Genomic DNA, 27,957 nt, shown 5'->3' on the forward strand with positions numbered 1-27,957 from the left:
CTCCTGGTAAAAGCGCTACTCAGAGACTCCTAACAATCTACTGGTGCCAGCAGATTAAATTTGGATTAGACATTACCAAGATTCTCTACACTTATACCAACGTCTGTAAGCAGATACAGTTTTGGTAGATACAGTTTCATTGGCTTCAGCATTCCCAAGCTGATTTGCAGATACTGAGCTGTCTTTGAGTGGTTAGCATACTTGTAGTTACTAAGATGGATGAGAAATACTGAGATACGGGGTGATAAAAATTACAATAATTAAACAGATAAAAAATGAATAGCTGGATAGCGTGACATGGGTAGTCAAGGAGAAGCCAGCCAGCTCCCATGGTATTTTATGATTGTCAGGGCTCTGCATGGGAGCAGATGACTGATGGCTGGTATTATCAAGGAGAGTGGAATATGTCCTGTTTTAACCTTTTGTTTGTCTAACCTTTACTGTAAGGGTGAGATTGTGCAGCTGAATTTCTTATTACTTGGAAGAGATTGTATTTTTTTTTCTTTTATGTCAGGGATGATCAAAGCTTAGCAAAGTCCTCATATAAGTAGCTGTTAAAATGGATCTTTAGTTATAAAAGGAGTTTTATTTCCTGTAGTTTCTGCAGGGTTGCCTATTTTTCTACAACAGGAAAAGATATTAAAAGCACAGAATTTAGAAAAAATTACCTGTTCTAAAGATGTGGAAAAGGCAGATAAATAGAAAACACTGGTATCCAGATTTATTGGCTTGTGGTTTGGGTCTATCTAAAGGTTAAGTAGTGGTGCTATGTATTTCAAAGAAAATGGACATTTTAACTCCCGAGTGCAGAACTATAGCAGTAAACAGGGCACACATCAGTTCAGTATTATTATATTCAGGGCAGTTGTAAGCTTCTTATCTCAGCATGAGATAGTCACACATCTGAAGTTTCTACTAAAATTCCTTTGAAGTTGAGTGTTTTCCAGTGTAAAGGTGGTGGACAAACAAAAAATAATTGCACGGACAAGTATACTTGACAGCTATTAGGCCATTTATTTAGTAATGCCTGGACTAAAATGGAGTAAGGTCACCTGCGTTAGTTGTAGTTCTGCTGTGACCAAGTATCTGTAAGCACTAGTCACGGCCAGTAAAGAGCACCAAGGCCACCATTGTCAGCATCTGATGTTACTGAGGTCTTCAGCAATCAGAGTCCATCTAATTTTAACTAAGACACAGAAGAATTTCCCATCAAATCAACTTCTTACTATCAACTAAAAAATAACTTCTTGTTGAGATAACCTCAGAGCTGAGAACAGAGCGCAGGGATGTCTAGGTCTGTGAAGTAAATCTCAAATCAGCCTGAAACATTATTTCAAGGTAGAAAGAACTGACCTGCCAGGACTAAGATAGTGGTTTCCACCTTCAGTCTGATTATCAATGTGTTTTACGTTTGTTCGTTTGGTTCCTCATTTACCCGTGCATCCCAACCAGCCCCAGCAAGATGAACGGGTAACCTCAATGGGGCTCCAGAGAGAAGACACCAAAGAAACTCCATCAGTTCATAACACAAAAAATCGTGTATGGCCCTGATCTATCGTGGTGGCAACAAAATCTACATATGCCAATTAAGGTGGCAAATTGAACTGCTAACAAATTGTCTGCTGTCATTACTCCATATTCCAAAATTATTTCACATCAATACCACCTGCACAAACATATCATTAATCTCTTCTCAGCTACCAAAAAAAACCCCTTCTTGACAAGTTGTTGTTATATTTGCTATACAATAACATATGACACATAGAACGTTGTAAGGGTGGTAAATAGAGTGAAATAAGTAAAATACAATTCCAAAAGCTAATGTAATGGCTGGGCTATTTGTTTACCTCTGTTACTTAATTTAAATGATGCTGACAGGGAGCTGGAGTTCCATAATTTCAGTTATAGAAAATTATGTATGCACTCTTCTATTTTCTTTGAGCCCTTGCTGCCAAACACATTGCTGTTATTTAATGGTATCTGCAGAAAATTGGGCTGCAATTGTCTAAGAAATTTAAGAGTATGACTATTTATTATGCAAGGTTTCATGATTATGTTATTCATTCTGCAATCTTTTGCCTTTTATGTGTTTATTAGATTCATTCGCAAGAAAAAGAGGTTTAATACAGATGGCACATGGTATTTTTACAGTAAGTTTTCTATTTGCACTTTATTTTTCCTCAGTTTTGAATGATGCTTTGGTGAATGTCTTTTCCAAGAATCATATCAAAGAGACAAAAACTGTAATAGCAATTAAAGTGTTTTAAACAGAACTGTATTTGGAAGAGTATGCTGCAGTCTTTCTACCAAGCATATTAAGAGATGTTTATTTAGGCCACAGACTTTTGACTGGCTAAAATCATACAGCTGGTCCTTCGTTTGGTATAATTAAGGTCATAGCGTTGAAGCTAATGGAGCAAACATTTTCACCAGCTGATACTTTGTCCAGTGTTTATTTAGTTCATTCTTTCCTAGATCTGATCTGCATCTTTCCTGAACCTCAATCCTATCCTGCTGTACAATTTTGTTACTTAAAAGCCAGTAATAGAGCACAAATCCTGCTCCTGTAGATTTGTAAGGCCAGAAAAGCAGCAGCGGCTACAGGATGAGCAGACCATGCAGAGGAACACAAAATCCTCGCACGTCACAGAAGACAGTGGTACAAGTTGTGCATGAGCACAAAAGGCACTTATAGGCAGGCCAAAAATAAAGAAAAAAGGTGCTATCAGTGGATTTGTGAATTACGCGCATATTGGTGACCAAGCCTCTCCTCTCCTACACGTGATACGACTGGCTGTATCCACAAGAAAATCTTTGTTTCAAGTCCTTCTCCCAGGTTAGGAGGGGGTGCCGCGCCTCAGTGCTGCGGTGGTCCTTATCCCATGCCCTTTTCATTAGGTTTCGTTCATGGAGTCAAAATGCAGCTTTAAAAAGCCAGAGAAGAAAATGCTCCTGGCATTAAACTCTGGAATTGCAAGACATCCTTAAATATAAACAATCCAAGCAGGAAAGTTAAGGTGGGTTGTTCACTTCAAGTTTTTTTTTTTTCCCCAAAATATTATGGCGCTTGTCAAAAGGTGGACTTTCAGGGAAAGGGGGACTGAATTTTTGACACAAATTTTAATGATATTCAACAGAAGTTGGCCCTTTCTCAGCTTTCTTCCCATAGGAGAATAAAATGTAAAGAGTATTAAAACTTTTTTGAATTGCAAAAGTATACCAATTTTATACTTTAGAAACAATATTTTTCACTTTTTCATTCAAAACAACACTTGTCCTTTATAAGTATCTCTTTTTTTCTTTTTTTTTCTTTTTTTTTTCTTTTTTCAATTTTTAAAGAAAACAGATTTACAAAGCATTAAATAACCCAACAAGCAAAACATTTCCTTCCAGGTTAACTCAAAACATCTTTCTACATTCTTCCTGCCTCTCCCCCCACAACCTGGGGCTTATTTTGGTTCAACTTGAATTTTGTTTCTGATTTTTCACCAAACTGAAAAACCCCACTATTCATCCAGCTCCACTAGCAGAAAGGCCTCGTGCAGAGAAATATCTATGAAGAGACGGGCTATGTAACTCTCACTACGACTACAGCCAGGCTGATAGAAGCAGACTTGGACTCCTCGGGCTGCCGGGCTGAGGTCTATCGCTGCTGCCGCCACTGCCGAGCCCTCTGCCTGAGCCGCCGGATGGACAGGCTGATGGGCTGCTTCCCAAACTTCTTCATGATCTCCTTGATTCTCGCCAGGTTGGTTTTGGAGATGGTGAAATCACACTGCGTAGCTCCCATGTCGTAGCCAACTTCACAGGTCTTGGTGGCGGTGGTGTAGCCCTCCGCCTTCACGCTCACCACATATTCTCCAGGGTTGAGGAGACGCCAGTAATCCCCGTCAGCTCCTGGTAGGAAGAGAGATGGTTTTCAGGACAGTGGCCTCCTTGAGGAAGGTGTTGCTTACGAGAATACAGAAATACCTGCACACAGATAAGATGACACCAGAGGCAGCAACTCTGCATCTTCACAGCAGGAGGGTGTCGATGAGGCAACCTCATCATTGATACGTACCCCTCCTCATCCTGCCACCCCTGCAACCCTACCTCAGACATATTTTCCAGACAATGAAATAAGCACAATGGGCTTCAATCTGGCCTAAGACTTTTCGCAGTTGAAGTCAGGAAGATCCTGAAGCAAAGGGTCAGGATGGGTGGATGATTATTGAAGGGTATAAAAAACCTTCCCCAAACTAATTTGTCATTGCCAATCAAGAAGAGCCTCAGTGAGGGACACACGTCACAACTGTGATCCTGGCCAGACTGCCTGGGCACACATGTTTTGGTGCTATTTATTACGCAAAGCATGTGAATGGATAATGTCAACTCACTTAGAGATCTAAGTAAATATCGCCTTCCATAAAATCTGTCATTGAGTTTTGTTACACTTATTTCCTACAAACTATAATTCATCAGGGTGTTTAAAGACTTGCTTACCTGTAAATGCACAAACAGGGCTCTTGTAGTCAACTAAACTACTCATGCACAAGCAAGATGTATTTTAACATCTAGTTGAATCAGGACTTTGTTTTCTTCTTTTTTTTTTTTCCCATAAATGATCTCGGGTTACCCATATGTACGTAAGGATGTGTTTAGCCTTTTTTTTTTTAAATATCATTTTGACTAGGAAGTATGCTTAGCTGTGGACTGAAAAAGGTGAGATACTGTTATCTAAAATTACTTTTGCACTCTCTGAGAAAACCCACTGTGGAATGAAAATGCATACTCAATATGCAATTCTCTATAAAAACAGAAATGCAAAATCTCTTGTATGAGGAGGGGCTGGGTTTTTTTTAGCACTAATGAGAACTGACAGCCTTAGTACCACTAGCCTTGGGTCGCTTGCTATGCAGTGTGTTGCAAAAACTAAAGATGATTTGCATAAAAATATTATATTTGGGAAAAGAGCAAACTAGCTAGCTTCTGTTTACAGGAATAATATTTTAATTTAGGGCTTGGTAAAATAGTGAATATGTTTGCAAAAGGCAAGTGTTAGCAAAACAGCGATATCAACTATACCCTAATATTGCAATCTCTAAATGCAAGTGTGAAATGGTGTGCAAGAAGCACACTTGATCTAGTTAGTTTGTGCACATCCACTTGCTCAGGTTTTTCTTTCCCCGCTTGGGGTGATGATCAAGGTCCAGATTTTCTGTTTCTCAGGACTTGGGCATTTTTAGGAAGGGCTCACTGAGAAGCTCTTTCTGCAGTTCTCCCTTACTATTGGGACCGTTGGCACCTTAAACGAAAGACAAAACATAAAGCTGCCCAGGTTTCCTGAATTTAGCCCTAAGGGCTCATTTTTGCCTGTAAATGTTGTGGTGATACTAGAGGGCTGGCAAAAGCGTCACCCCATGCATGGCTGTGAACGCATCCCCGCTCAGAGGCTTTAGCCCCTGGAGTTCAAAACTGACCCACATTTTTCTGACACATTTAGCAGGCAGTTCATCACAACCTCACACAGGGTCAGGAAAATAATCTACACAATCACACACCACTGGGAAATTATTACAAAGCTGGATATTAAACAGTTAGCAGGATGCAATTTACTTCCTTTCCATTTAGAAGTAAGTAGACATTAGTATTTCTGTCAGCTGTCATTGCCCAGAATTTAATATCAGGCTAAAAGGGGTTTTCTCTGAAAATCAGATTAAATGCAATAGGTAAAAAATTTCAGAGCAGATGGCAAGAGAAATACAATTTAAAATACAGATAAATTTAGTAATACTAGCTTTGCTAAAAGAATAGGCTCCAGTGGGAGCAGGCTGGAGGCAGACTACATCTATCTCCACCTATTTGGTCTGGAAAATAATTGCCATGTCTGTTCAGATAAAATAACAATGCATGAAAATATGAATTTTCAATTAAATGTGTTGGGTAAGTCTGTAGACACTTCAGTTAAGAGGAACACTTTTCTGTCCTGATAGGACAGCATTTGTTACAATTAAGTGTCATATTTACACTTAGATGTACCAAATTTTACTAATTTCAACACATTACAAAAGTCTATCCTAATGCTCTGTTACCTACAAAAGACTCTCCAGGAAAGCTAGCCATAGCGCTGCATGACCAGTGCATGTAATAACTAAAACTTAACTTTTCCCTGCTGAACAGGCAGCCAGGAATGAGAAGAAGGCTGGAGAGTTATAATACCGGAATTATGCTTAGCTGAGACTAATGGTTTTAAACATAACCAAACCCAAATGTTGTGAAGTAAGATTTAGTAATGTACTGTATCCTGAAATCATATGAAACTAAAATATTTATAAACATTTATCTGAAGAATGTGTGAAATCGAATTAATTTTATTTTATTGCAAAAGTCACATGGAAATGTGCATCTTTCTTTGGACTCCGGTACAGGCTGTGATACAGAAGTGTTTCACTGGAAGGAAATGGTACATTTCTTCATCGAAATTTACTTTGAGATTTCCAAAATATGCAGTTACAGAAAGCAACCCACAAAACTGCCTTTGCACCATGGAGAGAAAAAAAGGTGTCCATTTGTTCAGCCAATTGATGAACTCTTTTTCCAAAGGTCATCTCATGGAACACGGTCCACATCTAACCGTACCAACATGTAATCACGCAGACTTAATCAATAGTTACATCTGCATCAAGAGAAAATGGACTAATTTTCCACAAAGCTCTTACTCTCCAAATCAATGACTTCAATTAGCCTATTAATATTGTCAGCTTAGTGTCAGCAACCCTCTTTTCCCATATGATGTATTGTACGTCCAAGAGAAAGTTAAAAAAAAGTGCTTCCCATGCACTTTTTTTTTTTGTCCACAGGAAGTAGTAATGAAATTTTCTCAAACAAGTAAATGTTATTAGAAGGCCTTTACAGACAACGGTTGGGTAGTTGGCTACATTTATCTGTAGGGTATTTGACTACATTGACGTATCAAAGAAACTGTAGGTACCTTACAGCTTAGCTCACTTTACACAAAACTTACAGGAATAGAGACGGTGGCCATAATTCTTCTCCTGCTTGCCTATTTTTATGTCAAGGCAACTCAGAGGTTTAAATGGATAGATTTTTTTTCATTTAAGAAGGTATGAATGAAAGAAGGCTACTGACAATTTGCCTTCTTTCTCTGGAGTTGACACGTATGTGTCATTTTAGCTTTTTGACTCCAACATAAATTCTTTAGTTTCAAAGACTAATGAGATATACATTGTTATCTGTATAATATAAATCAAGATAGAACTTTTATGTTCCCATCTACAAAATGATTCCCACACAGAGTATCAGCTTAAATGTCTCATTAAAAAAAAGAATGTAAAAGAATGAAATAACTACTTTTATTTTTGCTAAAAATTGCAGATGGCTTTGAGCCATAGAAGCTCAGCTTTAAATCTGGGGGTAAATAGCTACAAGATTCCCCGAGCGTTACAAGGTGGATTCTGGGATCCTGCACCGTTATTACCACACCACTTATTACCTCTTTTCCATATGCAAGTTTACTGTCTTTAAATTGATGATTTTTCTTTCATATGGCAATCCAGTGTACCAAGAGCTGGAGATTCATCAGCTATTGCACTTACTCAGCCCCAGGCAGAGCAATATAGAATCATAGAATCATAGAATAGTTAGAGTTGGAAGGGACCTTCAACGGTCATCTAGTCCAACCCCCCTGCAAGAAGCAGGGACATCCCTGACTAGATCAGGTTGCTCAGAGCCTCATCCAGCCTGGCCTTGAACGATTCCAGGGATGGGGCATCCACCACCTCTCTGGGCAACCTGTTCCAGTGCTCTACAACTCTCATTGTAAAAAATTTTTTTCTAATATCGAATCTAAACCTACCTCCTTCTAATTTAAACCCATTACCCCTTGTTCTATCACAACAGGCCCTACTGAACAGCTTCTCCCCATCTTTCCTGTAGGCCCCCTTGAGGTACTGGAAGACCGCTATCAGGTCTCCCCGGAGCCTCCTCTTCTCCAGGCTGAACAGCCCCAACTCTCTCAGCCTGTCCTCATAGGAGAGGTGCTCCAGCCCTCTGATCATCTTTGTGGCCCTCCTCTGGACCCTTTCCAACTGGTCCATGTCCTTCTTGTGTTGGGGACTCCAGAACTGGACGCAGTACTCCAGGTGGGGTCTCACCAGGGCAGAGTAGAGGGGCAGAATCACCTCCCTCGACCTGCTGGCCAGGTTAACAATTCTGTTAACAGAGTAATACAACCTACAGTTTATGGCAGTCTTTCAAGACTGCCAAGACTTCCAAGACAAGGAAAACCAACTGATTACTTTAATTCCTGCTATTATTTCCCAGTGGTCCCATTTTGAAATATTTAAGGCAGAATCATTATTGCCTAATTAAATATCTGTCATTCAATGTTTCCTTTACAACAGAGACACAGTAGCACTGAAATAAAATTAATCGTAAACCAAGTTAGATATTCCAAGATTTATTGTTCTCTTAGATAATCCACTGTAGCAAACATTAAAGATTTGGAAGTCTCATATCTAAAGCTCTACGATATTCCATAGCCTGACATGCATTTATGCATCAAAAGCATGCCACACTGTACCTCAGTGGCAAAACATGTGAAAGTGACGGCTAATGAAAGACCCACAATGCCAGTCAGGATGTAAAAAAATCCATAAAACTAGTGTTCCCATTTCTAATATTGAACCAAATCTAGAGTACGCAACAATATGATTTATCTGATTATTCACCGTGATGCTACTTTTCCATAAACATCCAACAAAAACCTTGTTAACCTCTTGCAACCGGCACTTTGAGCGCAATCACTAAGGGCTCCTGCTGACATCTTGTTTGGCTCTTTCTTTCTGCACGCCCTTCTCCTTGCTATATCCTTTCCGTTGTTTCTCCATTTAAGATGACTGTGTGTCTTAAATCACAGTACGGTACCTACACAAACACAATGGCCATTGGACATTATCCTGCCAGCTACCTGCCAACAACAATTTTTGGGTATTACTATTAATCTTGTAATTAGTGTCTATTTAAACCAGTTCTTTAGTGTCATAACTACTTTCCAGGCCATTAAATAGGCTTAGAGTTTACTCTGAATATACGTATCTGTGTCTGCGTGCAGATTAAGACTGTGCCAACAAGACACATAGCTGTTTGTGTGGGTTTTTTTAAATTCTATGTATTGAAAAGCAATTCTCCAGGCTGAAATTCACCTGTGCAAAGCAAGGTCTTTACTGAGCCACATTAAATGATCTTTTATAAAGCTGTGATGTTTTGCAGGAGGCTCTTCAGGTTGTGAAACTCCCCCTTCCCTGCAGCAGCTCTTCATCTTCTGAACACAGAAGATGAACACGTCTCCAACACATTCACAGTCCTATAACCGTTAACAATCAGAGGAACACTCTTTGCTCAACAAGGCATTACCTACACCCTTGTTTTGCCATGCTGTAGCTATTCTGGGTTAGATTTGCACTACCTTGACATGAGAAAAGGAGCTATGGGAGTTCTATGGACACAGCCTTACTCAAGCTTTTGATTTTGGGCAGATAAAAGGCTATCTGCTCACTACTTTAAAAGAGGTGGAAAGAGGAAGAGGGACAGAGAGGAAAGCCTTGGTTCTGTTCTTGTCTACACAGCTGCACCATGGAAGGAAGTGACTCCTTCCTCATGGACCAGTTCTCCTGCAATCCTCAGACTGTGTACTATCTGCTAGCTTTTCCCAGAAAAGAGTTAGGTTCTATATTTTGATTTTTTTTTTAAACAATAAATCCGTTCGTTTGCACTGATTCTTATTTTATTTATTTATTTATTTACCTGTGCGAATGTCATGGTTAACACCTTCCACTGAAATAATAGCATTTGGGATTCCCTTTCCATGGACATCTTTTACTATGCCTTTGATGCCCCGATGGACCTATTGGGAGAATAAACAGACAAATCAATATTGCACAGCAATGAACAGTACTATCATTAGGAAGATACAACAAATCATTAATTGCATATGTGAATTAAATATATGGTATGCCTACTTTATGGTTCACATAATTTTGAAATATCATTATTAACCCAGTGTCAGTCTTCCAGGCATTAACTACTTCTGAATCAGCTTACAAATTCTGTTAGAATTCCTGAGACAGATAAAACAAGCAGATAAAGCGGCAGAGGTAAGGGTTTTGTTTTTTTTGTTTTTTTTTTCTGGCAGCCCTTTCTAGCAAGTTTTGCACTCACATCAAATTTTAACAAGCTTCATTATTTTGTCCTCCTAAGCTAAAACAGTCTGGCGAAAGTGATATGCCAGTGTTGTTTACAGGTAAGGTTTCTATCACAAATATCAATAATCATGTAATCAGTCATGCAAGAAAAATATCAGAAGCCTTAAACTCTCTTTCAATCTGAAAGGAGTGATTAAGTTATTTGGAAGTTACGTTTCTGTTGAATACCTGTTCCATAAAAACAATCAGGGACTCGCGGTTGTTTTCCCATTCTTCGGGCAGCTCGCTCTCGTGGGGATACTTGTCACAGCCAACATAGATGGATAGCTCAAAGCAGTTTGTGTGCAGATAACTGAAGTCATTTATGCCTGTCAACAGGGGGTAAAAAAAACCAATTTTATATCCTCTTTTAATTTATTGAGCAGATCTGATTATTTTATGCAAAGTAATATAACTTGTTTAACCACAAACTGGGTATTTATCTCGCTGGCTTAGTTTGCAGACCTGGCAGGGCAAAAGGTTTTAGAAATGCCTTGTCTCTTGTAATAAAGCACCAGAGTAATGTCAGAACTATACATTTAATAAAACAAGGCTTTCTAGAGACATCAACATGTTCAAAACAGGGGACACAAGACTGCGCCGTGACAGCACAGGCCACCGTGTCAACCTGCACCACATCCCCAATTCCTTTGCTGCGAAGAGCAGCATCCTTCTGCCAGCACAAAACTCTAAGGAAATAAGAGATTTAGCAGAAAACAAGCAAGTTAAACTCATTCCAGATAAAGTTTCTATGATCTTGATGCAGAAGATGGGGACACACCAGGAAGATGTTAGGAAAGGTCTCTACCACAAAAGGCTTGTGCTTTGCTTTTAAGAAAGCACTAATCTTCCCAAATCCTGGACACATTCCCTTGGAGCGGCTCTCATTTATGTTTGACCTGGGTAGAAAGGGGATGGTCTACATCAGCTTGCGTGGATGTGCAGCCATCAACCAGATTTATACAACCCTAAATGCCAGGATGCAGAGTAATGTGCATGCAGTGATTGTTAGGTGAAAGTGATTTATCAGAACTGTTGGTGAAATAGTTTCTTAGTCTAAATGTTTTCCCACGTAAGTAACCTAAATGATAGGAATGCCAGAAGAATCAAGTTAGTAATAATTCTTTTAAATTATAAATGGTGTCTACTAGCTTGGAAGGAATAAAAAGATCTATTCTGTTATGGCTTTGCAGAGGACTGGAATCCGCACCGCTGCTCTGCAATAGGGGTTTCCATTAGAAATATGTCCTAATTGTACAGATCTCAAACATTTCCATTCTCTGGGTCTCTCTCCCATTTCTCACAATTATTTTCCTTTGGGAAATTCCATTTAGTGGTTCTCCACAATCACACAGATAACATGATACAGTAGGTTAACACTAGAGGAAGAAATTATGGGAGCTTCATTTCTTATTATCCACCTGCTTTTTGAATAAAAAATATTTTAAAATGTTTATGAATGATCATTAATTGTTATATTTTGCAACAAGAAAGTTTGGGAGGAAATGCATTCACCAAGTGCTTTTGATTGAAAAAAAAGTTAAAAAAAAAAAACCACCCTAGTCCTGTCCAATTACCACAGAGCAGTAGTCAAGTATTTAACGAGCCCTCAGTGCCTCCTGGACGCAGAGCAGGAGGGTTATGTAATACAGATGTTAAGCTTTTCACTTTCGTTGATGGGGAAAGCCTACATGTCAGACAGTGGCACGTGCTGCTCTACATAATCGTGCTTCCCCTCTGTTTGAGAAGCAGCCAGAAGTATTTTCCCCTCACATACTGTATCTCATCCCAATTAATCTATTGTGAAATGTTTTGCAATACACGGTAATTGCTCAGGTTTAATACATGTATTTAAGAAAATGGCTTAACGTTGCCAAAAGCAACTGTCCGTGTAGTGTCTGAAACGTGCAAATCCAGCCTTGAAAACACTGGAAATAAAATTAAATTCTTCTGTTCTTTGCCTTTCTGCAGTTCACCCAGTGCAGAAATATCATATGTAAAATTGCTGAAGAACTTGCATTCACGGCAGCCCAAAATATGTGCAGGAAATAGTATGGCTGGCTTTCAATGGTGTTTGATATCTGTGGTGCACATACTTCTCTAGGGACTCTCTGGTGCTGAAAAGGAATTAGAAAAATCCCTTATAAACCACCTCTTTTGAGGCTTAGTCTGGAGTCCAAGGTGTAAAGGATTGACAGTAAAAGCAATATTTCAGCATTTTCCTCAGTCTTGGAAGTCTCACTATGATGGAAGAGAGCAGGATGTAAAGTATGAGAAACATCACAGAGCAATAAAATAAATTGGATGAACAAAATCCAATATGCAATTGTTACTAAAAAAATCAAGATACTGTTGAGCATCTATATTGTACATCATTTCTTAATGTAACTCAGTGTGACAGCTATTAGTGACATGGCCAATGTCATCTTTTCTGGATCGACTCATAATCATGTTTCTTATAGCACTCAGGAATATTAAACTCATAAATTAGATAATTAAGCAGTCAAGTTAGCATTCAGAAGTTTTATTTTAGAATTTGCAGAAATGCTTAGAAATGTATTGTCAGGCATTGGCCTTGTGATCTAAGCAGTTCAATCTTTCCCCCAGCACTTTTTAACCTCCTGAAAAAATATTTGAAAAGAAAAGTTAACTCTCAGCTCCAGAAGTTAAAGGCTGGCCAGCATTAACTTTACATGGGCCAATGTAAAAACCGTAAAAGTTGTGTCCAAAATTGAGAAATGTTTGTGCAGTGAAGCTACCTGCAAGCTACAAACAAGAGCCAGCTCCAATAAAACTTGGTCTGCTCACTTGCATCTGGTTGCCATTACTGCTGCAGTTGCTCCTGTTGTCTTTCAAGTGACAGCAGATGCACAGCTCATTTCTTAATTTCACAGAATACATTGCCTAACTGATGTGCTTAGGAAAAAAACCCAAAGATTTTGAGCGGAATTGCGATGAATCACAGAGTGCCTATTCCAAGTCTGCTCGGAGCGCACACCCATAGAGATAACGGCGCCTACTGCGGTTAAAATGTGCTTCTAATTGGGCTTTCCTGAAAATCGATGCTTTGCCTGCGGTACAGGACACGGCTTCCCCTTCACACTCCTTGACAGGGTGACAGGCTTGGGTTTATGGTGAACGACACAATCTGTCATTTATTCTGGCAGCAGAAATGCCTACGGAGCCCATGCAAAGTTTTAAGCGTAAGCATGTTCAGGTCTTTTAAAAATAGGACAGTAGCAGGTGAGCAGCAGCTTTTTCTGGCATGTTTTTACAACCCGAAGTGAATGTGAGTGGGGGCTGATTTGTGACTGAGTTTAGCGAGCAGGAGGCTGAAATAATGATTTTCTTATCTGACGGCCACTGGAGTCTCTCCCCAGGCTCCTGGACCAGCGTGGGAGACGCTGCTTCGTATGCGACACTGGTTGCCTCTGGTGTTTGGTAGCACTTTTCTGTTGTCACCCTCTGAGATGGCAAAGGCTGACAGGTTCCCCCTGACACCGACTTTGGACTGGGTTGCTTTTCTCCTGACAAACCAATGTGTACAGAATCCATAAAACTAACGTACTGCATGGGCACTTCTGGAAATCTCAGTAGTAAATGAAACAATCACCAAGTATGAGTGACAAAGTCTCCTTCAGTCCTCTGATACTTGATGAAATGCAGGGAACAGACGTTCAGATGGGGAAAAATTCCTCTTAGGGCACATGTTTGACCACCACAGCCTCTGCAACGTACACCAGGCAAGTGATGGCATTATCATACTTAGCAAGGTAATGCTAAGCGCGGTTTCTACAGACACTTACTTCCAGCCACGGTATGCCAGGAGGCTCCGTTAACGGTGCCATCCTCTTTCTGGAAGTCCTCAGTGTGACACGCTCTCCTCCTTGCATCTGTCATCAGGCGGTGTGTGGAGGCATAGGAGTACGCAAGCCAGCGGAAGACGTGGTCGTCTGGGGTAGGGGTGTAATCCTGGGTTTTCCACATCGATCGCACCATATCGTAGGGGTACGCCACCACCAGCTCTCCTCCCTGCAAATTGCCACCCAGAACAAAAGGAATCTTTTCCATCCATGCTATTATCGCCCGTGTCTCAACGGCCACCTGGGAGAAAAAGAAACAGCAGCTTTGATTCAGCCTTTGAGATGCGATAATCTTGTTTCAAAGGTAAACCAGGCGCAGAAGTCCTGCTGTGAGTTTCTCAGCATAGAGTGAGTAGCCAGCACAAGAGATGGAGCCAAGAAGAAGGGCTTATTTAAATTACAGCGCCTGCCAGCCGTGCTTGGGAGGTCACCAACAACCCGTAAAAGCTAACAAAACGTTACTAGTAGTAATTTATGCAGCAGGAACATTTACGTCGAGTGAGACCAAAAGCAGCAACCGATGGAGATGTCAAACCATCTGCTCCTCCTGCCACCAACTGAAAAGACTCTTAGAAAAAAAGGATTTTAAACACAGAAATATTTCTCACACCTGCAGAACTGCCACAGTTAAGTGCCTTCCCCTCAAACTGGGGGAATCTCAGCCACTATAAATAGTTGCCATTATATTTAAAGCCCGTGTAAAAAGAAGTGAAATTTTTGGCACAATGATCCAATAAATGACTTTACCATAAGCTGCTGCACTGGTTTTGCATACGCCTCAGTGTCTGCTGTGTTATTTCAAATAAGAACATCAGGAAAACCTCAGGAGAAATCTGTATGGCGACTGAATTTGCGAAGAACTCATCTCCACTGCAAAACTATGGAGAAGCCTGATTCGGACAGCTGAGCCCTACAGTGGATTTCTCTTTGTCTGTTGTTGCTGCCTAAAAGTTGGGTAGACTCCTCCAGGTTCTTGCAATAGCCCAGGATAAAAAAGGATCCTCTAGGAAGCAGTTCCCTTCCAAAAGGCTGCCTCTGAAATACAGGGGTGAATGGTACTTTTGTGGTGCATTTTTATTTCCATTAACTAACTAGGAAGCCTAGACAAGTAGCTTAGATAAGGTGAGTAACTTTACCCACAAGTTACTAATAGTTGAGAAATGTAAAGCTCACTCTTTCTGCCTGCCCCAGCCTTTGAGTTCCCACTCTCTGGGCTTACTCACAGTGGCATTTTCGGATAGGTACCAGTCGGGGATTGGTATGTGATGGTTTGGAACTTTTCTTTTACTCTTCTTCTGATCTTCTGACTCCCAGAGCAAAGAGTTTAAATCAGGGAAATTATTGTTGATGTCAATGCCGTCCTGAGTCCATCGTCCTAAAGACCAGCCCCCTAATTCTGAACCCTTAGAGTAAAAAAAAAAAAAAAAAGAAAAGAAATAAATGTTCATTCAGAATACAACAACCTGTGAGCCCTCAGCAAAGTGTTTGCAGATGTGTCAGAGATAATTCTATACAGAGAAATGGAAGGATGAATTATTTAATCAACCGAAATGAATAATTGGCTTTTTTTTTTTCTTCATTTCATACGAAACTTTGAATGAGGTGAAGCAAAACCCATGAAAAAATTACTTGGGGTTAGCCCAAATGTTCTGGTTTGTTTTCAAGGTTTCTATTTAAGACTGGTTTTCCCCTGGGTTGCAATGGAGATGGCATATATTCCCTTCCACGGTTGTGAGAGCGACTTTTGTATTCCAGTCTTCCACAGACTGCCCTGGAAGATTTTCTTCCAGCGTGTTTGACCAGCCCCTGCAATTTTTCCTCCCGGTGTCTGTCCTCTTCCAGACTGAATTATTACGATGCCCAGCACATTGTGCTCTCCTTAAAGACACACTATTGAATTTCAGCTGCAGAGGAATGCAAATTTTCATGTGCTTAGCTTGGTTTCTCATGAGAAACAGACTGCACGAATTTTCCATTTTCCATAATGGTGTTCCCATTGATCTATACACCTTAGTATGGTTTGTTCTGGCAGCCTTCATGACCTTCCTTTCCATATACATCTTCCTGTTAGCTAATGTCACAGAGAATACTGTTTCTTTCAGCTTTTTTCCTGAAGAAGGTGTTTCGGTGGCTTATGTTCGCTTTGGCGTGTTTATTTTTTAATTTGTTTCTTTTGATTGCTTGTAAAATACAATCTTTGAAAATAAATGACAATAGGAGCATGTTTCATTTATCTAATAAAAATAAAATAATTCCTTGATATGTTCATAATCATATTACCGCTTTATATGCCTTGTCATATCCATCTGGGTTGACCGAGGGAAGGAGGTGGATTCTGGTATCCTCAATGAGATGTACAATGCGGGGGTTCCCAGCCAGGTATTCCTGACACATGAACTGCATTAACAAAAGGATTAGCTCACGGCCAAGCACTTCATTCCCGTGAGCTCCTGCGATGTACCGAAATTCTGGTTCACCTGTTGAAAACACATAGGGCAGAAGCGTAGTCAGAGCAGCAAAGCAAATATCTAACCAAATTTCATTTATGTCAATCAGCAACATTTCCCTCAAGGAGAGTTGGAAAAACACCTTAACTGAACAAACAACAGGTAAAAATGTCACTTTAGAGAAACAAATTCTGTTGCTATTTTAGAAGAACAGGCTTATGTATTGGTGATATCTAAAGCTACTGTATAAAACCTCCCATTGCTCAAATTTTTAATTATATTCATAATTTCAGCGTGTTACAGGTAGATTTTAAAAGGTCAGATAGTCTAAAAATAACATGACAAATACATTGCTGGTAGTTCCTTGGGACAGATGTTAAGGCTCTTAAAAGATAAGAGTCAGTTACTGTACATAACTGATCTCTGACTTCACACACTCCTTTTTCTTCACTAATCAAAAAACAGGTTCACATATATTTTTCAAGGTTATATTGAATGCCACAATATTTTCACTCAACTACAAAATACTTCAGAGATTATTAGGAATAGTGCCAGCTATTTTTAAAAGACCCATAATTTAGTTGTCTTTTGTATGAATAACACTTGCCAATGTCAACAGGATAGACCCAAACTGGCCAAGCTACGGCTTGTGGCTGGATCTACCCTCCCAGTTTGTCTGGCCTATGATAAATTCCTCATGTTTTCTGCAGGACTTTAAAAAATAGGTAAATTGACAAGGCAGATAAGATGAATTATTCTGGTGTTACCATCTGAGACTCAGAGACTGCTGTCTAAGATCAGCCCCAAGTCTACTGAGAGATTACATCTACTGTGCTCCATGCTTTATGGCAAAGCAGAGAGATGTCTTGGGAGCGTGTCACAGCATTCTTCCTTGGGTGGGATGAACACGTATCAGGTTATTTATGGACATGACAAAGCACAAGATGCCTTTATTCCAACAGCTGCTCCAGGCACTATCATAGTGAGATCTTTATTTTTCACCACAGAAGGACCAAAGACTGAATGTGTTTCTATTCTGAAGAATTATATCCCCATAGTAAATTTTACCCCAACACTCACCGGAGAAAGATGATTTGGGAGGTTTGACCTGTCCTTGCTTGCCGTATAAAAAAGGTAAATTTCTATGCAAAGTTGCATAGATCTCCACAACTAAAATCCATTCCCCAGTACTAAAATTCACTTTTGTTATTGTAAAGAATAAAACGCATTATCATTAAAGAATTTGATCCCACATTCAAAATGCTTTCTATTTGTGCTCACCCTCCTCTTCCCAATTTAGAAATACAGCACTGAAGTTCCTCCCACATACATTTGAAATTTTTGCTGCCATGAATATAGTTCCATCAGTGATAATTACTGCAGATACAGAGAATGAGAAAAAAAAAAAAAAGCCAAATCCCAACACCCTTCAACAGATTTAGTCAGACTAAATCCTAACCAACTTCGTGTTCTCCTGGGTTGTCAGAAATCTCGACAGCATACAGCTTTAGTCCTTGGTTGCTTTTTCCAATGTTGTAAATTCTTGTGATATTCGGGCACATTTTATTCACAGTTTTCATCAACTGCCAACAAAAAGACGACATAGTTAGGCAATGCAGCATCAAAACAGGTCCAGTATTAATTGTGTCATTCCAAATTGGTTGTGGCAAAACCTCTTAATTTTCTTTTCTGATTATTTCTTAGTTGTAAAAGCTTTATGTTTGGTTCATGGATTACAGCTCTGCTATCACACAACATAATGTTTATCCAGCTGGAACAAGCTGAAACACTACAGTGTAGGTGACGTTCAAGATCTTTCTTACATGAGATGTATTTGTAATATTATCACAAAATTAAGGCTTGAGAGGGAAGCCCAATAGGAATAAAACCAACAAAAATATTAGTACTATACAACCAAACAGATTAAAAAACATTATGGAGGATAACTGGCCGCCTTAACACATCCTTCTACACACTCTGATTTACTGTAGCCAGGAGACTCGAGATGACCCAGTGTGTTAGTGGCACGGCAACGGATACGCGTTACAGGTTGCCACAGACACACTGGCCAGTAAAGGAGATTTCTCTCTCCTTTGCCCTACGTGGCAGCAACTTAATTCAAAACAGACCAGGAAGGAATGATATCATTCCATTTAAATATGATTTTCCCAGTGAATTCTGATTACAGGTGGCTCCGCTGAGGTGGAAACCAAGCCCACCTTTCTTGTATTACAGTGTGAAATCTCATATGGAAAAAATAATTAGTTAAGGCACTGTTGATGTGGCCAAAATAGTGAGATAAATATAACTTGAATTACACAGATGTCATCCAGAAAAGGACAGCTGGAGTCTAAATTGTCCCACAAACAAATACTTTACTGTCCTCTTCAGGCAAATGTTAAAATTTAAGAACAAGGCTGAAAATTTATGTTATTAATAAAAAGTTATTGCAAATATCTTCAAATAAGAATTTCTTGGTCTCAATTTTTTTTTTCATTGGAAGGCATTAAAGAAATAAATAAGAATTTTACTGTAAATTGGAACCCTAGAGACTATTAATTAGACAATCTTTTCATAAACAAGGGTGCATACATTATTGAAGAAATATTGTAGCATAACAAAACTGTTTGCTCACATAGTGTTAATTTAGAAACAATATTGGATGATCACAAGGCTGATGATTAAAAATGCAATAATTAGATATGTCTGACTCCCATGCCACCATTTAGCAAATCTAAGTGGAAACACAATTCACATTGGGAGGAACATCATTAAAATTCCTCTCATAAAAGGCTTCACTTCTATTTATAATCATGTTGCAAAGAGACCAAAAAGATGCTATCCTTGTATGTTTGTTCATCTCACACATTGGCTTTAAACGTATGAGAAACAATTTCTTTCACAAATCTAAACTCAGCACTCATCTGAAAATTAGTCAGATTTGCCCTTTCAGTGTACTATCTATTTTCATATCTACTTTTTTTTCACCACTGTCATCATCATCGGTGTGTGGTATTATGGGTACCCAGCTATTTCCATGGAACTCTTTTTAATGTTCTGGGCATACATCAGTGCGTATGTCATCATTTACTGTTCCAGCTAAAACACACAGGTGAAGCCAGAGGACATTGTTCTATATTTTCTAGTGTTTGGTTTAAATAAATCAACTCCCAGCTTTTTGAGAGAAACTGCCTTAAATCTTCATGGTAAAGAACTACCACGTCTGAATCCAGTCATACTGAAGTAAAAATATTATCAATGGATACAGAGCTGCGGAACTCTTGCTAGAGCCTCGCAGACCAAAACTTATCCAAGGTCTGCTGTGTGGGGATTATTAGTTTATGCTCTACTGGCAAGAGGATGAAATGGGTTATTGTTGGGTCAGATATCATGTTTTTCTCCAATAGAGATAAATATTATTTTTTATTTTTTCACTCTGCCAATGAGTACAGATGTTGCATTAAAAGAAGGTCTATTTTAGCAGGCTAAAAACAGATTTCTGTAATGTATAAATAATGTTACTGTCTCAGCTCTGTGTTTACTAATTCCTTTCCTTACACCCTCTTCAAACCGCAGGAAACTCCCTCCAGGCTGATGTTTCACTGTGTCCCTGAGGTGTGAAACAGGGAAGATGAACCTGTCTCTGAAATCAGGCTGCAGGGCAGAAGCTTCCCTAACGTGCCTGGCAGTGTGCACATAAATGTAGGAAAGCAGTGAAAAGTGTGTTAAAAGTTCATTACTCATAAGAAAAATGCCAAGAACCAAGTTCAAAGTATATTACAATGAGTGGAAATATTTGTATTGGCCTCAGTAAACTCCCCATCATCTCTTTAATTGCAAGCATGTGATTACTTTGTGAGTCAAACAAAGAACCTTTCCCGAATTAGGGCCTCTGTAGTAGACTTCATTGTGGCTCTTTCATAATAGTATGGATATAGTAATGTAGATAAATGTTTATATGTAAATAGAATATTGAAAATGAACATTTTTCACATTTGCTTTTCTCATACCCATTTTCCTACAAACGGCACAATAGGCCACCTGAAATGTCACAGTGTTTTCTTGGCGCTTTGTACAAACTGTCAAAGACAATTGATGATAACAGTCCGTCAGGGCTTTATTAACAACCAACAGGACTGTAAAACACTTCCACAATTATGTTCACTAACCGTTCTTATTTGACAGTTCCTATTTGTTTGTCACTACCAATTATTTACCCTATTAACACCCTGGCAAAAGACTGCATGCAGTCTTGGAAGAAGCCCCACAAAACTGGTCTTTTGAAGGTCCAGTTCCTCCATTTTGCAGAAAAGGTGAATTAAACGTAGGCCTAGGTGACATCTACACTTCGAGAAGGCAAAAGGGCTCTCAGTCAATGCCCTTCAGGTTAGGGCTATTCTTTACCCTGCGTGGTGATCTCTATTTCTCGCTCTATATTTGGTTGGTTCACCCTCAAATAAACCTGTTCAGCTGGTAACATACACAGTGCTCTTCAAATTCAGAAGAATTTTCTGCATTATCATTACATCACTTCCTCAACACAGCTGGCCATGAAGAGCAACGCAAGACTTCAACACAAGATTTCAGGGATGCTTGGAATCAGAGTTATCCAAAGATATGAGTCACATCCAGTTAAATGCATTTCAAAATTCACACTCCTATTTCTGAATAAAGTTATTGTCAGGTTAGCTATTTCAAAGACAAAGTTGTACTCAAATGTCCATCTCAAACGATTTTGGGGGATATCTATCAACTATTTTAACAGCTTTCTATACAGCCTGAATACACCATGTAAATATTTTGGACTGTGAGCAATCATGCCTTCTGCATACAAGATACAGCGAGTGTTCCCATTGACTGAAAGAAGAATCTTGAACGCTCTTTTAAGAAAAAAAAAAATGGTACTATAAATTTAATCTTCCTAAACAGAGAGTTCTATTTAAAATAATCTGAGACTGAGAAAATCCCTCCCTCTCACAAATACTTGACATATTGTAATGTAAAGCTTCCAAAAAGTGGCCCAGGGAGCACCCTCTCCTCACCCTTCCTCAGTATTTATTATAAAGAACTTCAAAGAACAGCATTTGTCTAAGATGACTGGCAATGAAGTAGCTAACAAAACTGACAATAATGCACACGTTTGGCTTTGTTTTTTTTTTTTTAAATTAAATTGACTCTGGAAATTGACAGTTACTGTTCGATTTTACACTCAGGAAAGAAATTATTAAGTTCTAAGAATAGTTTTAGGGGATATAACACTTTTTGCAACCCAACCCACAAATCTTCTGCCTACCAGCAGCAGAACCCAATCAGAATCCAATGAACTCTAAATAAATTAACTATTCTGACACACAGAAAACCAGAAATTGGGAAAGCACAGTCAAAACCAATTCACAACTGACCATTTCTCAGCCACAGTCGCAAATTTTCTATGTGTATGAAAAGTGGAAAACCATTCTGTTTTAAAGCTGCGTTTTCTTCCCAAAGATATTTCTAACCTGACCGACCTGTCTTACTGCAATGAGAATCTAAAATGCACTTTATTTTATTGTTCTTGACAGTAATTATGCCAATTGATTTTCTACTTGTCTAATCTTTGTACTAAGAAATATAGGCCACAAAATCTCAACCGAAATGAATGTGTGACTCAGTAAACAATTGCTCAATAAAATGAATGGTGATTCATGCAGTATAAATACACTGAAAATTCAGCACAGAGCAAATGATTCACACACTTCAAGTCCAAACATGTTATCTTTAAGTTTGAAGAAAAAACAGGCAGAAATATTTCTTTAGCACAACCTGCACCTATGCCTGTGGTGATACGAGGCAAGATTAAAAACAACAACAAAAACAACAACAAGGTTACTTATCTGAAGTTAAAAGAACAAGATTAACAAGGCTGTCAGATTTAAAATTATACTAATGGGATCTTTTTTTTTAGTGGCTTTTGGTGAGTTTTTGCTGATTTTTACAACTGTGGACACAGAATTGGACTCTGTATAGTTTATTCTGATTATCCAAAAACACTGAAATATAGGAGAATTCTGATGGCTAAGTCAGAGTCAAATCTGAAAGGAGAAACTGCTGTAACATTCACCACTCAAATATACATGGAAGAAAAATGATAGCACATTATGTGTAAATACTGTCTCTGTCATGTCGTGTCACCTATTCAAGGTGTACATGATGTACAAATTAAGGCTTTGGAATTTTATAGGTTGCTGCTTTTAATAGATTAAAACAGAAGAATATACATTTTAAAAAAATAGATTACAGGCACCATTTAATAATATTTTTAACAGGTGGAATTCAGATTCCATAAGAGCTCAAAAGCCTGCACCCACCCACCCTCCGTCCAGGAGGTCAGACAGCAGCCTCTTTGCCTACCTGCCTCATTTCCTTGTAGTTGTGGTGCTTAAAGTCAAGATTATCTGTGGTTGTCATTTCATTTCTTCTGTGGTAGTAATTATTTGGGTCTGAGAAAAGAAATAAAAGAATTTTCATGTGCTTATGAATTTCCAGTATAAAGATACTTAACCATAATACGTGCAAGAAACGTGGAAATCTGAATTCCACTGTCCTATATGTATGTAAAACTGATTTTCAAAAGCGAAACTCAAAGAAACAATGAATTTGAGGTATTTCTAATTACTGCACAAATCAGCTCATACAGATCCAAACAGAAGCAAAGAGGCAGAAGGCATCAGCTCGCTAGACAGCTACTCTGCACAAACAACTGAACTCCAACAGAAGAGCGGGGCATCCTGAGGCTACAGAGGACGGCGAAAGACCCGGGAGAATGATGAGTCAGATACAAGATAAATGAGTGGGAAAAAAAAAATCACATCAGAGGAAAAAGCCCCAGTAAATGTTTTGTGTCTACTTGATTAACTTACTATTACAAGGAACGGGGAATTATCTTTTCATTTTCTTGACGAGTATTTTCAGAGTCTATGCACTGCTTGCAAAATACAGAAAGGATCTACTGTGCATATTAAGCATTCCTGATTATTTTCCTAAATATTTTTTTTGTGGAAGTCTGAGATCTTTGCTACTTTAAAATTAGCATATTAATTTCTGTATGGATATAATTTATAGTTTGCGTGTTTTGAAGTATCAAAGGAGGATATGCAGACAGAACATATGCAAAGCAGCAATGCGTGCTTGCAGCCCAGAAAGCCAACTACATCCTGGGCTGCATCAAGAGGAACGTGGCCAGCAGGTCGAGGGAGGGGATTCTGCCCCTCTACTCCACTCTGGTGAGACCCCACCTGGAGTACTGTGTCCTGTTCTGGAGCCCCCAACATAAGGAGGACATGGACCAGTTGGAGAAGGTCCAGAGGAGGTCACAAAGATGCTTAGAGGGCTGGAGCACCTCTCCTGTGAGGACAGGCTCAGAGAGCTGGGGCTGTTCAGCCTGGAGAAGAAAAGACTCCGGGGACACCCTATAGCGGCCTCCCAGTACCTAAAGGGGGCTACAGGAAAGATGAGGAAGGACTTTTGACAGGGCCAGGTAGTGGCAGGACAAGGGGGAATGGCTTTAAACTGGAAGAGTGTAGGTTTAGATCAGACAAGAGGAAAAAATTCTTCACTGTGAGGATGGTGAGGCACTGGCCCAGGTTGCCCAAAGCAGCTGTGGATGCCCCAACCCTGGAAGTGTTCAAGGCCAGGTTGGATGGGGCTTTGAGCAACCTGATCTTGATGGATATGTCTCTGCCTACGGCAGGGGGGTTGGAACTGCATGATCTATATGGTTCCTTCCAACCCAAACCATTCCGTGATTCCATGAACAAAAACTTTTGTTTCCTTGACTTTCCACACCATTTGCCTGGAAAAAAAAATAAAACAGGCCAAGACTGTTAGGGCTCAGCTTTATATTTCCTGATATATAAGCTCCTAGCCTAATCCATTATGATTTGTTTTTAGAGATAAACAAGTCTATTTGGAAAACATCAGAGATGTTTTTCATTTTTAATTTGCCATGTCTGGGATGTCTGGAAGTTTGAGTAATCGTCTTTGAAACCAGTGGCTGTCAGGTTGTTATGATAAATTGTTTCCCTTCACACAAGATCATTTTCATTTGCTTTAAAATTTTTGGAAAAAAAATCCAAGTAAAAGCCTAAGTATCATTGTGTCTTATTGTAAAATAGCCAAAAGACACTGTCTCTAGAGAAGAGAAATTATTTTTTTTAAAGCAGTATCACCTATTTGTTGTGATTTTTTTTGGTGGTGGGGGGGAAGGGCATAATTATTAATAGGAAGAATATGTATATTATATCCTGCGATTACAAGCACTTAATGAAATTATAGAAAACTCATAACGCACAAAAATACCTTATAACTTAACATTTTTAAGCTTCATATTTCTGACATTTAGACCTCTAAATTATCAAGCTTATTCTTCCCATAAAATTCTAAAAGTATTTGGCTTTTTTTTTCTTCTGTGGAAGGAAAGCAAAATTTGAACTATTTAAGTTATTTATGAAATGAAACATGCAAGTTCCATTAAGCTTCACTGTAACATTACCCATGTTCTCTACCACTAATTTACTCTTCATTCACCTCCGTGTCTCCACTTCTATTCCCTAATCTACAGCAGAAATACTGGAAAGTCATTTGAACGCTGCTCTACAAATATGACTGAAAAATGTCAAAAAATAGCTTGCCTCAAGAAAATCTGGTTGTTCAATGCAGCCTGTCCTTTCCAGTGAGAACTTACTCTATAGAAAGACTGCCTGGGAAGAGATTTGAATTAGAACCTAAACAGGTGAGGAAACAAGATTTCTTTGCTGATTAAAAAAAATAATAATTTTGAAGAATCAAGAGAGTTAAGTTTCACACAATGTACCCGCATTTTTAGGTCTTTTTTCCACCCTCACTGCAGCTAAATTGATGCAAGTCCACTGACAGCGGCAATGCTGCAGGAGCCCTGCAGATGACTTCGGAATGCCAAATCCTTAAAGGTCAACTGATGTTAATTCGTAGAAATTATTCTTTTATATATTGATGACTAAGAAATGGAAATAATAAAAAACCCACTTCATCTAGATAAACACAATGTGTTTAATGTCACACAAAATATCTTCATCATTGTAAAAATATCTCTGTGCTGTAAGAATATAAAAATAAACATCATAAAACTGCCAGGATGTTGAAGGCTTTCTCTATCACCACCAGCCAAAATATACAGCAAGTTATTTTTTTTCATAATACTTTAATCCTATTCCTTTCAAAGCCTGGCGCTTTTTCCATACATCAACCATTAATATCATGGGAGTGACTGTGAATGCTGTAGAGTTGGTGGAAACTTAAAAAAAAAAAATGTACAGTGAGAATGATTGTATATCTGGTCTGTCCTCAAGAACAGTGCACAATCTGACAGATCCCAAAAGAATTAACACTCAGTTTTTGCCAGGCTCTACTGTGAGTCTGCTTGAATCACTGGATTTCTGCTGCAGCAGGAATATAAATTAGAAAATTAAAAGCTAAAGTGTAGAAAGTCATACAAATCTTGTGCACAGCTGGTTAGGTCCACCTTGGCAAGAATTATTTTCTTTCATAAAACACAGAATAAAAGCCCAAGAATCTCAAACCATGGAAGAATTCTATTTGAAGCACATTCATTTATTCATGGCACTACCTCAGACAGTCTCTCTTTCCAAAGAAAAAAGATCCTGCAAAAGTGTGGCACTCCCATTGATGCAGAATATATTAGTTTTTCCTAGCATTAATCTGTCTTTATGTTACCAGTAGAGTTAATTAAGTTTGCAGGTAAAGGTAGCTTCTTACCTTCACACTTCAATTCTTTGAGAGCCTTTTCTATCTTCATTTCCATGAAAGAAAGATCAACTCTAAAATACCCGACTACTTTCCAGCATCAGAGCTCTGGGGACCGCCCATAAAAAGCACCAGAGAGGACCGAGTGCACACCAGTTTGACATATGGAAGGTATTTTCTGTTATATTACAGCTCCACACAGCGCCTCAAGCCATGGAACCCTGATGCTTCCAGTGGGTTTCCAGTTATGCTAACAATAATAACAACATCAGTTGGTCTTTTTTCCCTCTTTTAGTTTTCAATGTTCTTTTAACTTGCATGGAAAAGTATAAAATGAGCTTTGCAATGACTTGAAGATGGAATCAACACTCACAAAACAATATGATCAAAATACTCTGATTTAGTAAGTGAAACTGTCATCCATCCCCAACACAGTTTGTTCATATTCTTCATTTTCACGGAATTCCTACAGCGAGTTGTACGGTATCATACTGATGGAGCTTGCAAGCTCAGAAGTGGGGCTCATGTACTCCAAATGGATGAGATAATGAAGTCAATCCAAGATATTTAGATCAGTTTTTAATAAAAAGAATAGTCTTATCTAAATCCTCTAGATTGCCTTAAAAACCTCAACGTGCCATTTTGCAAATGACTGATTTTTTTCCATTTCCATGTAACAGAAGTGAATTTGACTTGTCTTCACAAAATTGAACGTGTCACAGACAGCGCACATGTAATCTTGAAAAAATCCACTGGCAGACATATCATATGATTCTAAATTTTTTTCCACGTGATTCATTTCATAGCAGCCGTAAGCATTAACATCACATGTCAAATCAGCAGTGAAATAATATTCTGCAACTATATATGGATTCTTTTCTATATACGTTGATGTATACTCAAATACTGCGCAACTAATTCCAGTTAAGCATGATGAACGATAATAATGTGTAAGAGAAAGAAACTCTTAACCTGCAGCAGTTGCTTCTTAAAGGTTTTCTACCCACGTTTGATGTTTCTAATGATTTCCTACAGTTTAATTCTAATAATAATGGTAATTCTGAGGATTGGTAATACTCTTCCAGAATAGCATACACGTCATTGTACAAATAAAACACAAAAGAAAATATTTTAATAACATCCACTGCATTGCTGGGGGATGTTACACATCCATCTTGATGAGTATGGAGAAACATAATATATTGGCTTTCTCTAGGACAGTTATTGAATTTGGTGTCATTTTTATTCAGGCTTTGCTCAGGCAAACTTCAAAAAAAGTTTTAAACTGCCCGAGATTAAGTTTTAGCTTTGCAGTGCCAAAAGCAGAACACAAGGACAGACTGTCACTCTACGTGAAAATTTGCTGTCATGAGTAATCTGCTGAAGTTAGTACTGCTGTATACATGTTCACTTGTAATGAAAGATACATGTAGAAAGTCACAGTTTTACACAAAATAAGCTCACCTTTAGACTTAACCAGGTAGCTTGGTAAGAAAAGACAAGCAATGGAAATAAGACCGGATGATGCATCCATGGCAAAACACAGTACTCCATCACAGAGTAGTTTGTCTTTTATCTTGGGTTGAAAGTGATAGCGTAATCATGACACCAATGATAGTTTTC

General features: G+C 38.8%; 1 protein-coding gene across 1 annotated transcript in view; it reads right to left on the minus strand.

Moving 5' to 3' along the window:
- Nucleotides 1-989: 989 nt before the first annotated feature.
- Nucleotides 990-27,957, minus strand: part of CPXM2 (carboxypeptidase X, M14 family member 2) — a 74,699-nt gene continuing 47,731 nt past the window's right edge. The window contains exons 6-13 of the mRNA XM_086751915.1: nucleotides 22,945-23,033; nucleotides 18,014-18,137; nucleotides 16,388-16,584; nucleotides 15,331-15,510; nucleotides 14,051-14,348; nucleotides 10,434-10,573; nucleotides 9,808-9,907; nucleotides 990-3,897 (exon numbers count right to left, since the gene is read on the minus strand). Of these exons, the coding sequence (XP_086608041.1) occupies nucleotides 3,644-3,897; nucleotides 9,808-9,907; nucleotides 10,434-10,573; nucleotides 14,051-14,348; nucleotides 15,331-15,510; nucleotides 16,388-16,584; nucleotides 18,014-18,137; nucleotides 22,945-23,033 (1,382 nt within the window). The 3' untranslated portion in view covers nucleotides 990-3,643. The remainder of the gene's footprint in view (nucleotides 3,898-9,807; nucleotides 9,908-10,433; nucleotides 10,574-14,050; nucleotides 14,349-15,330; nucleotides 15,511-16,387; nucleotides 16,585-18,013; nucleotides 18,138-22,944; nucleotides 23,034-27,957) is intronic.

This window comes from Chlamydotis macqueenii, chromosome 7, assembly GCF_036417535.1.
Source record: "Chlamydotis macqueenii isolate bChlMac1 chromosome 7, bChlMac1.mat, whole genome shotgun sequence".
Classification (NCBI taxonomy): Eukaryota; Metazoa; Chordata; class Aves; order Otidiformes; family Otididae; genus Chlamydotis; species Chlamydotis macqueenii.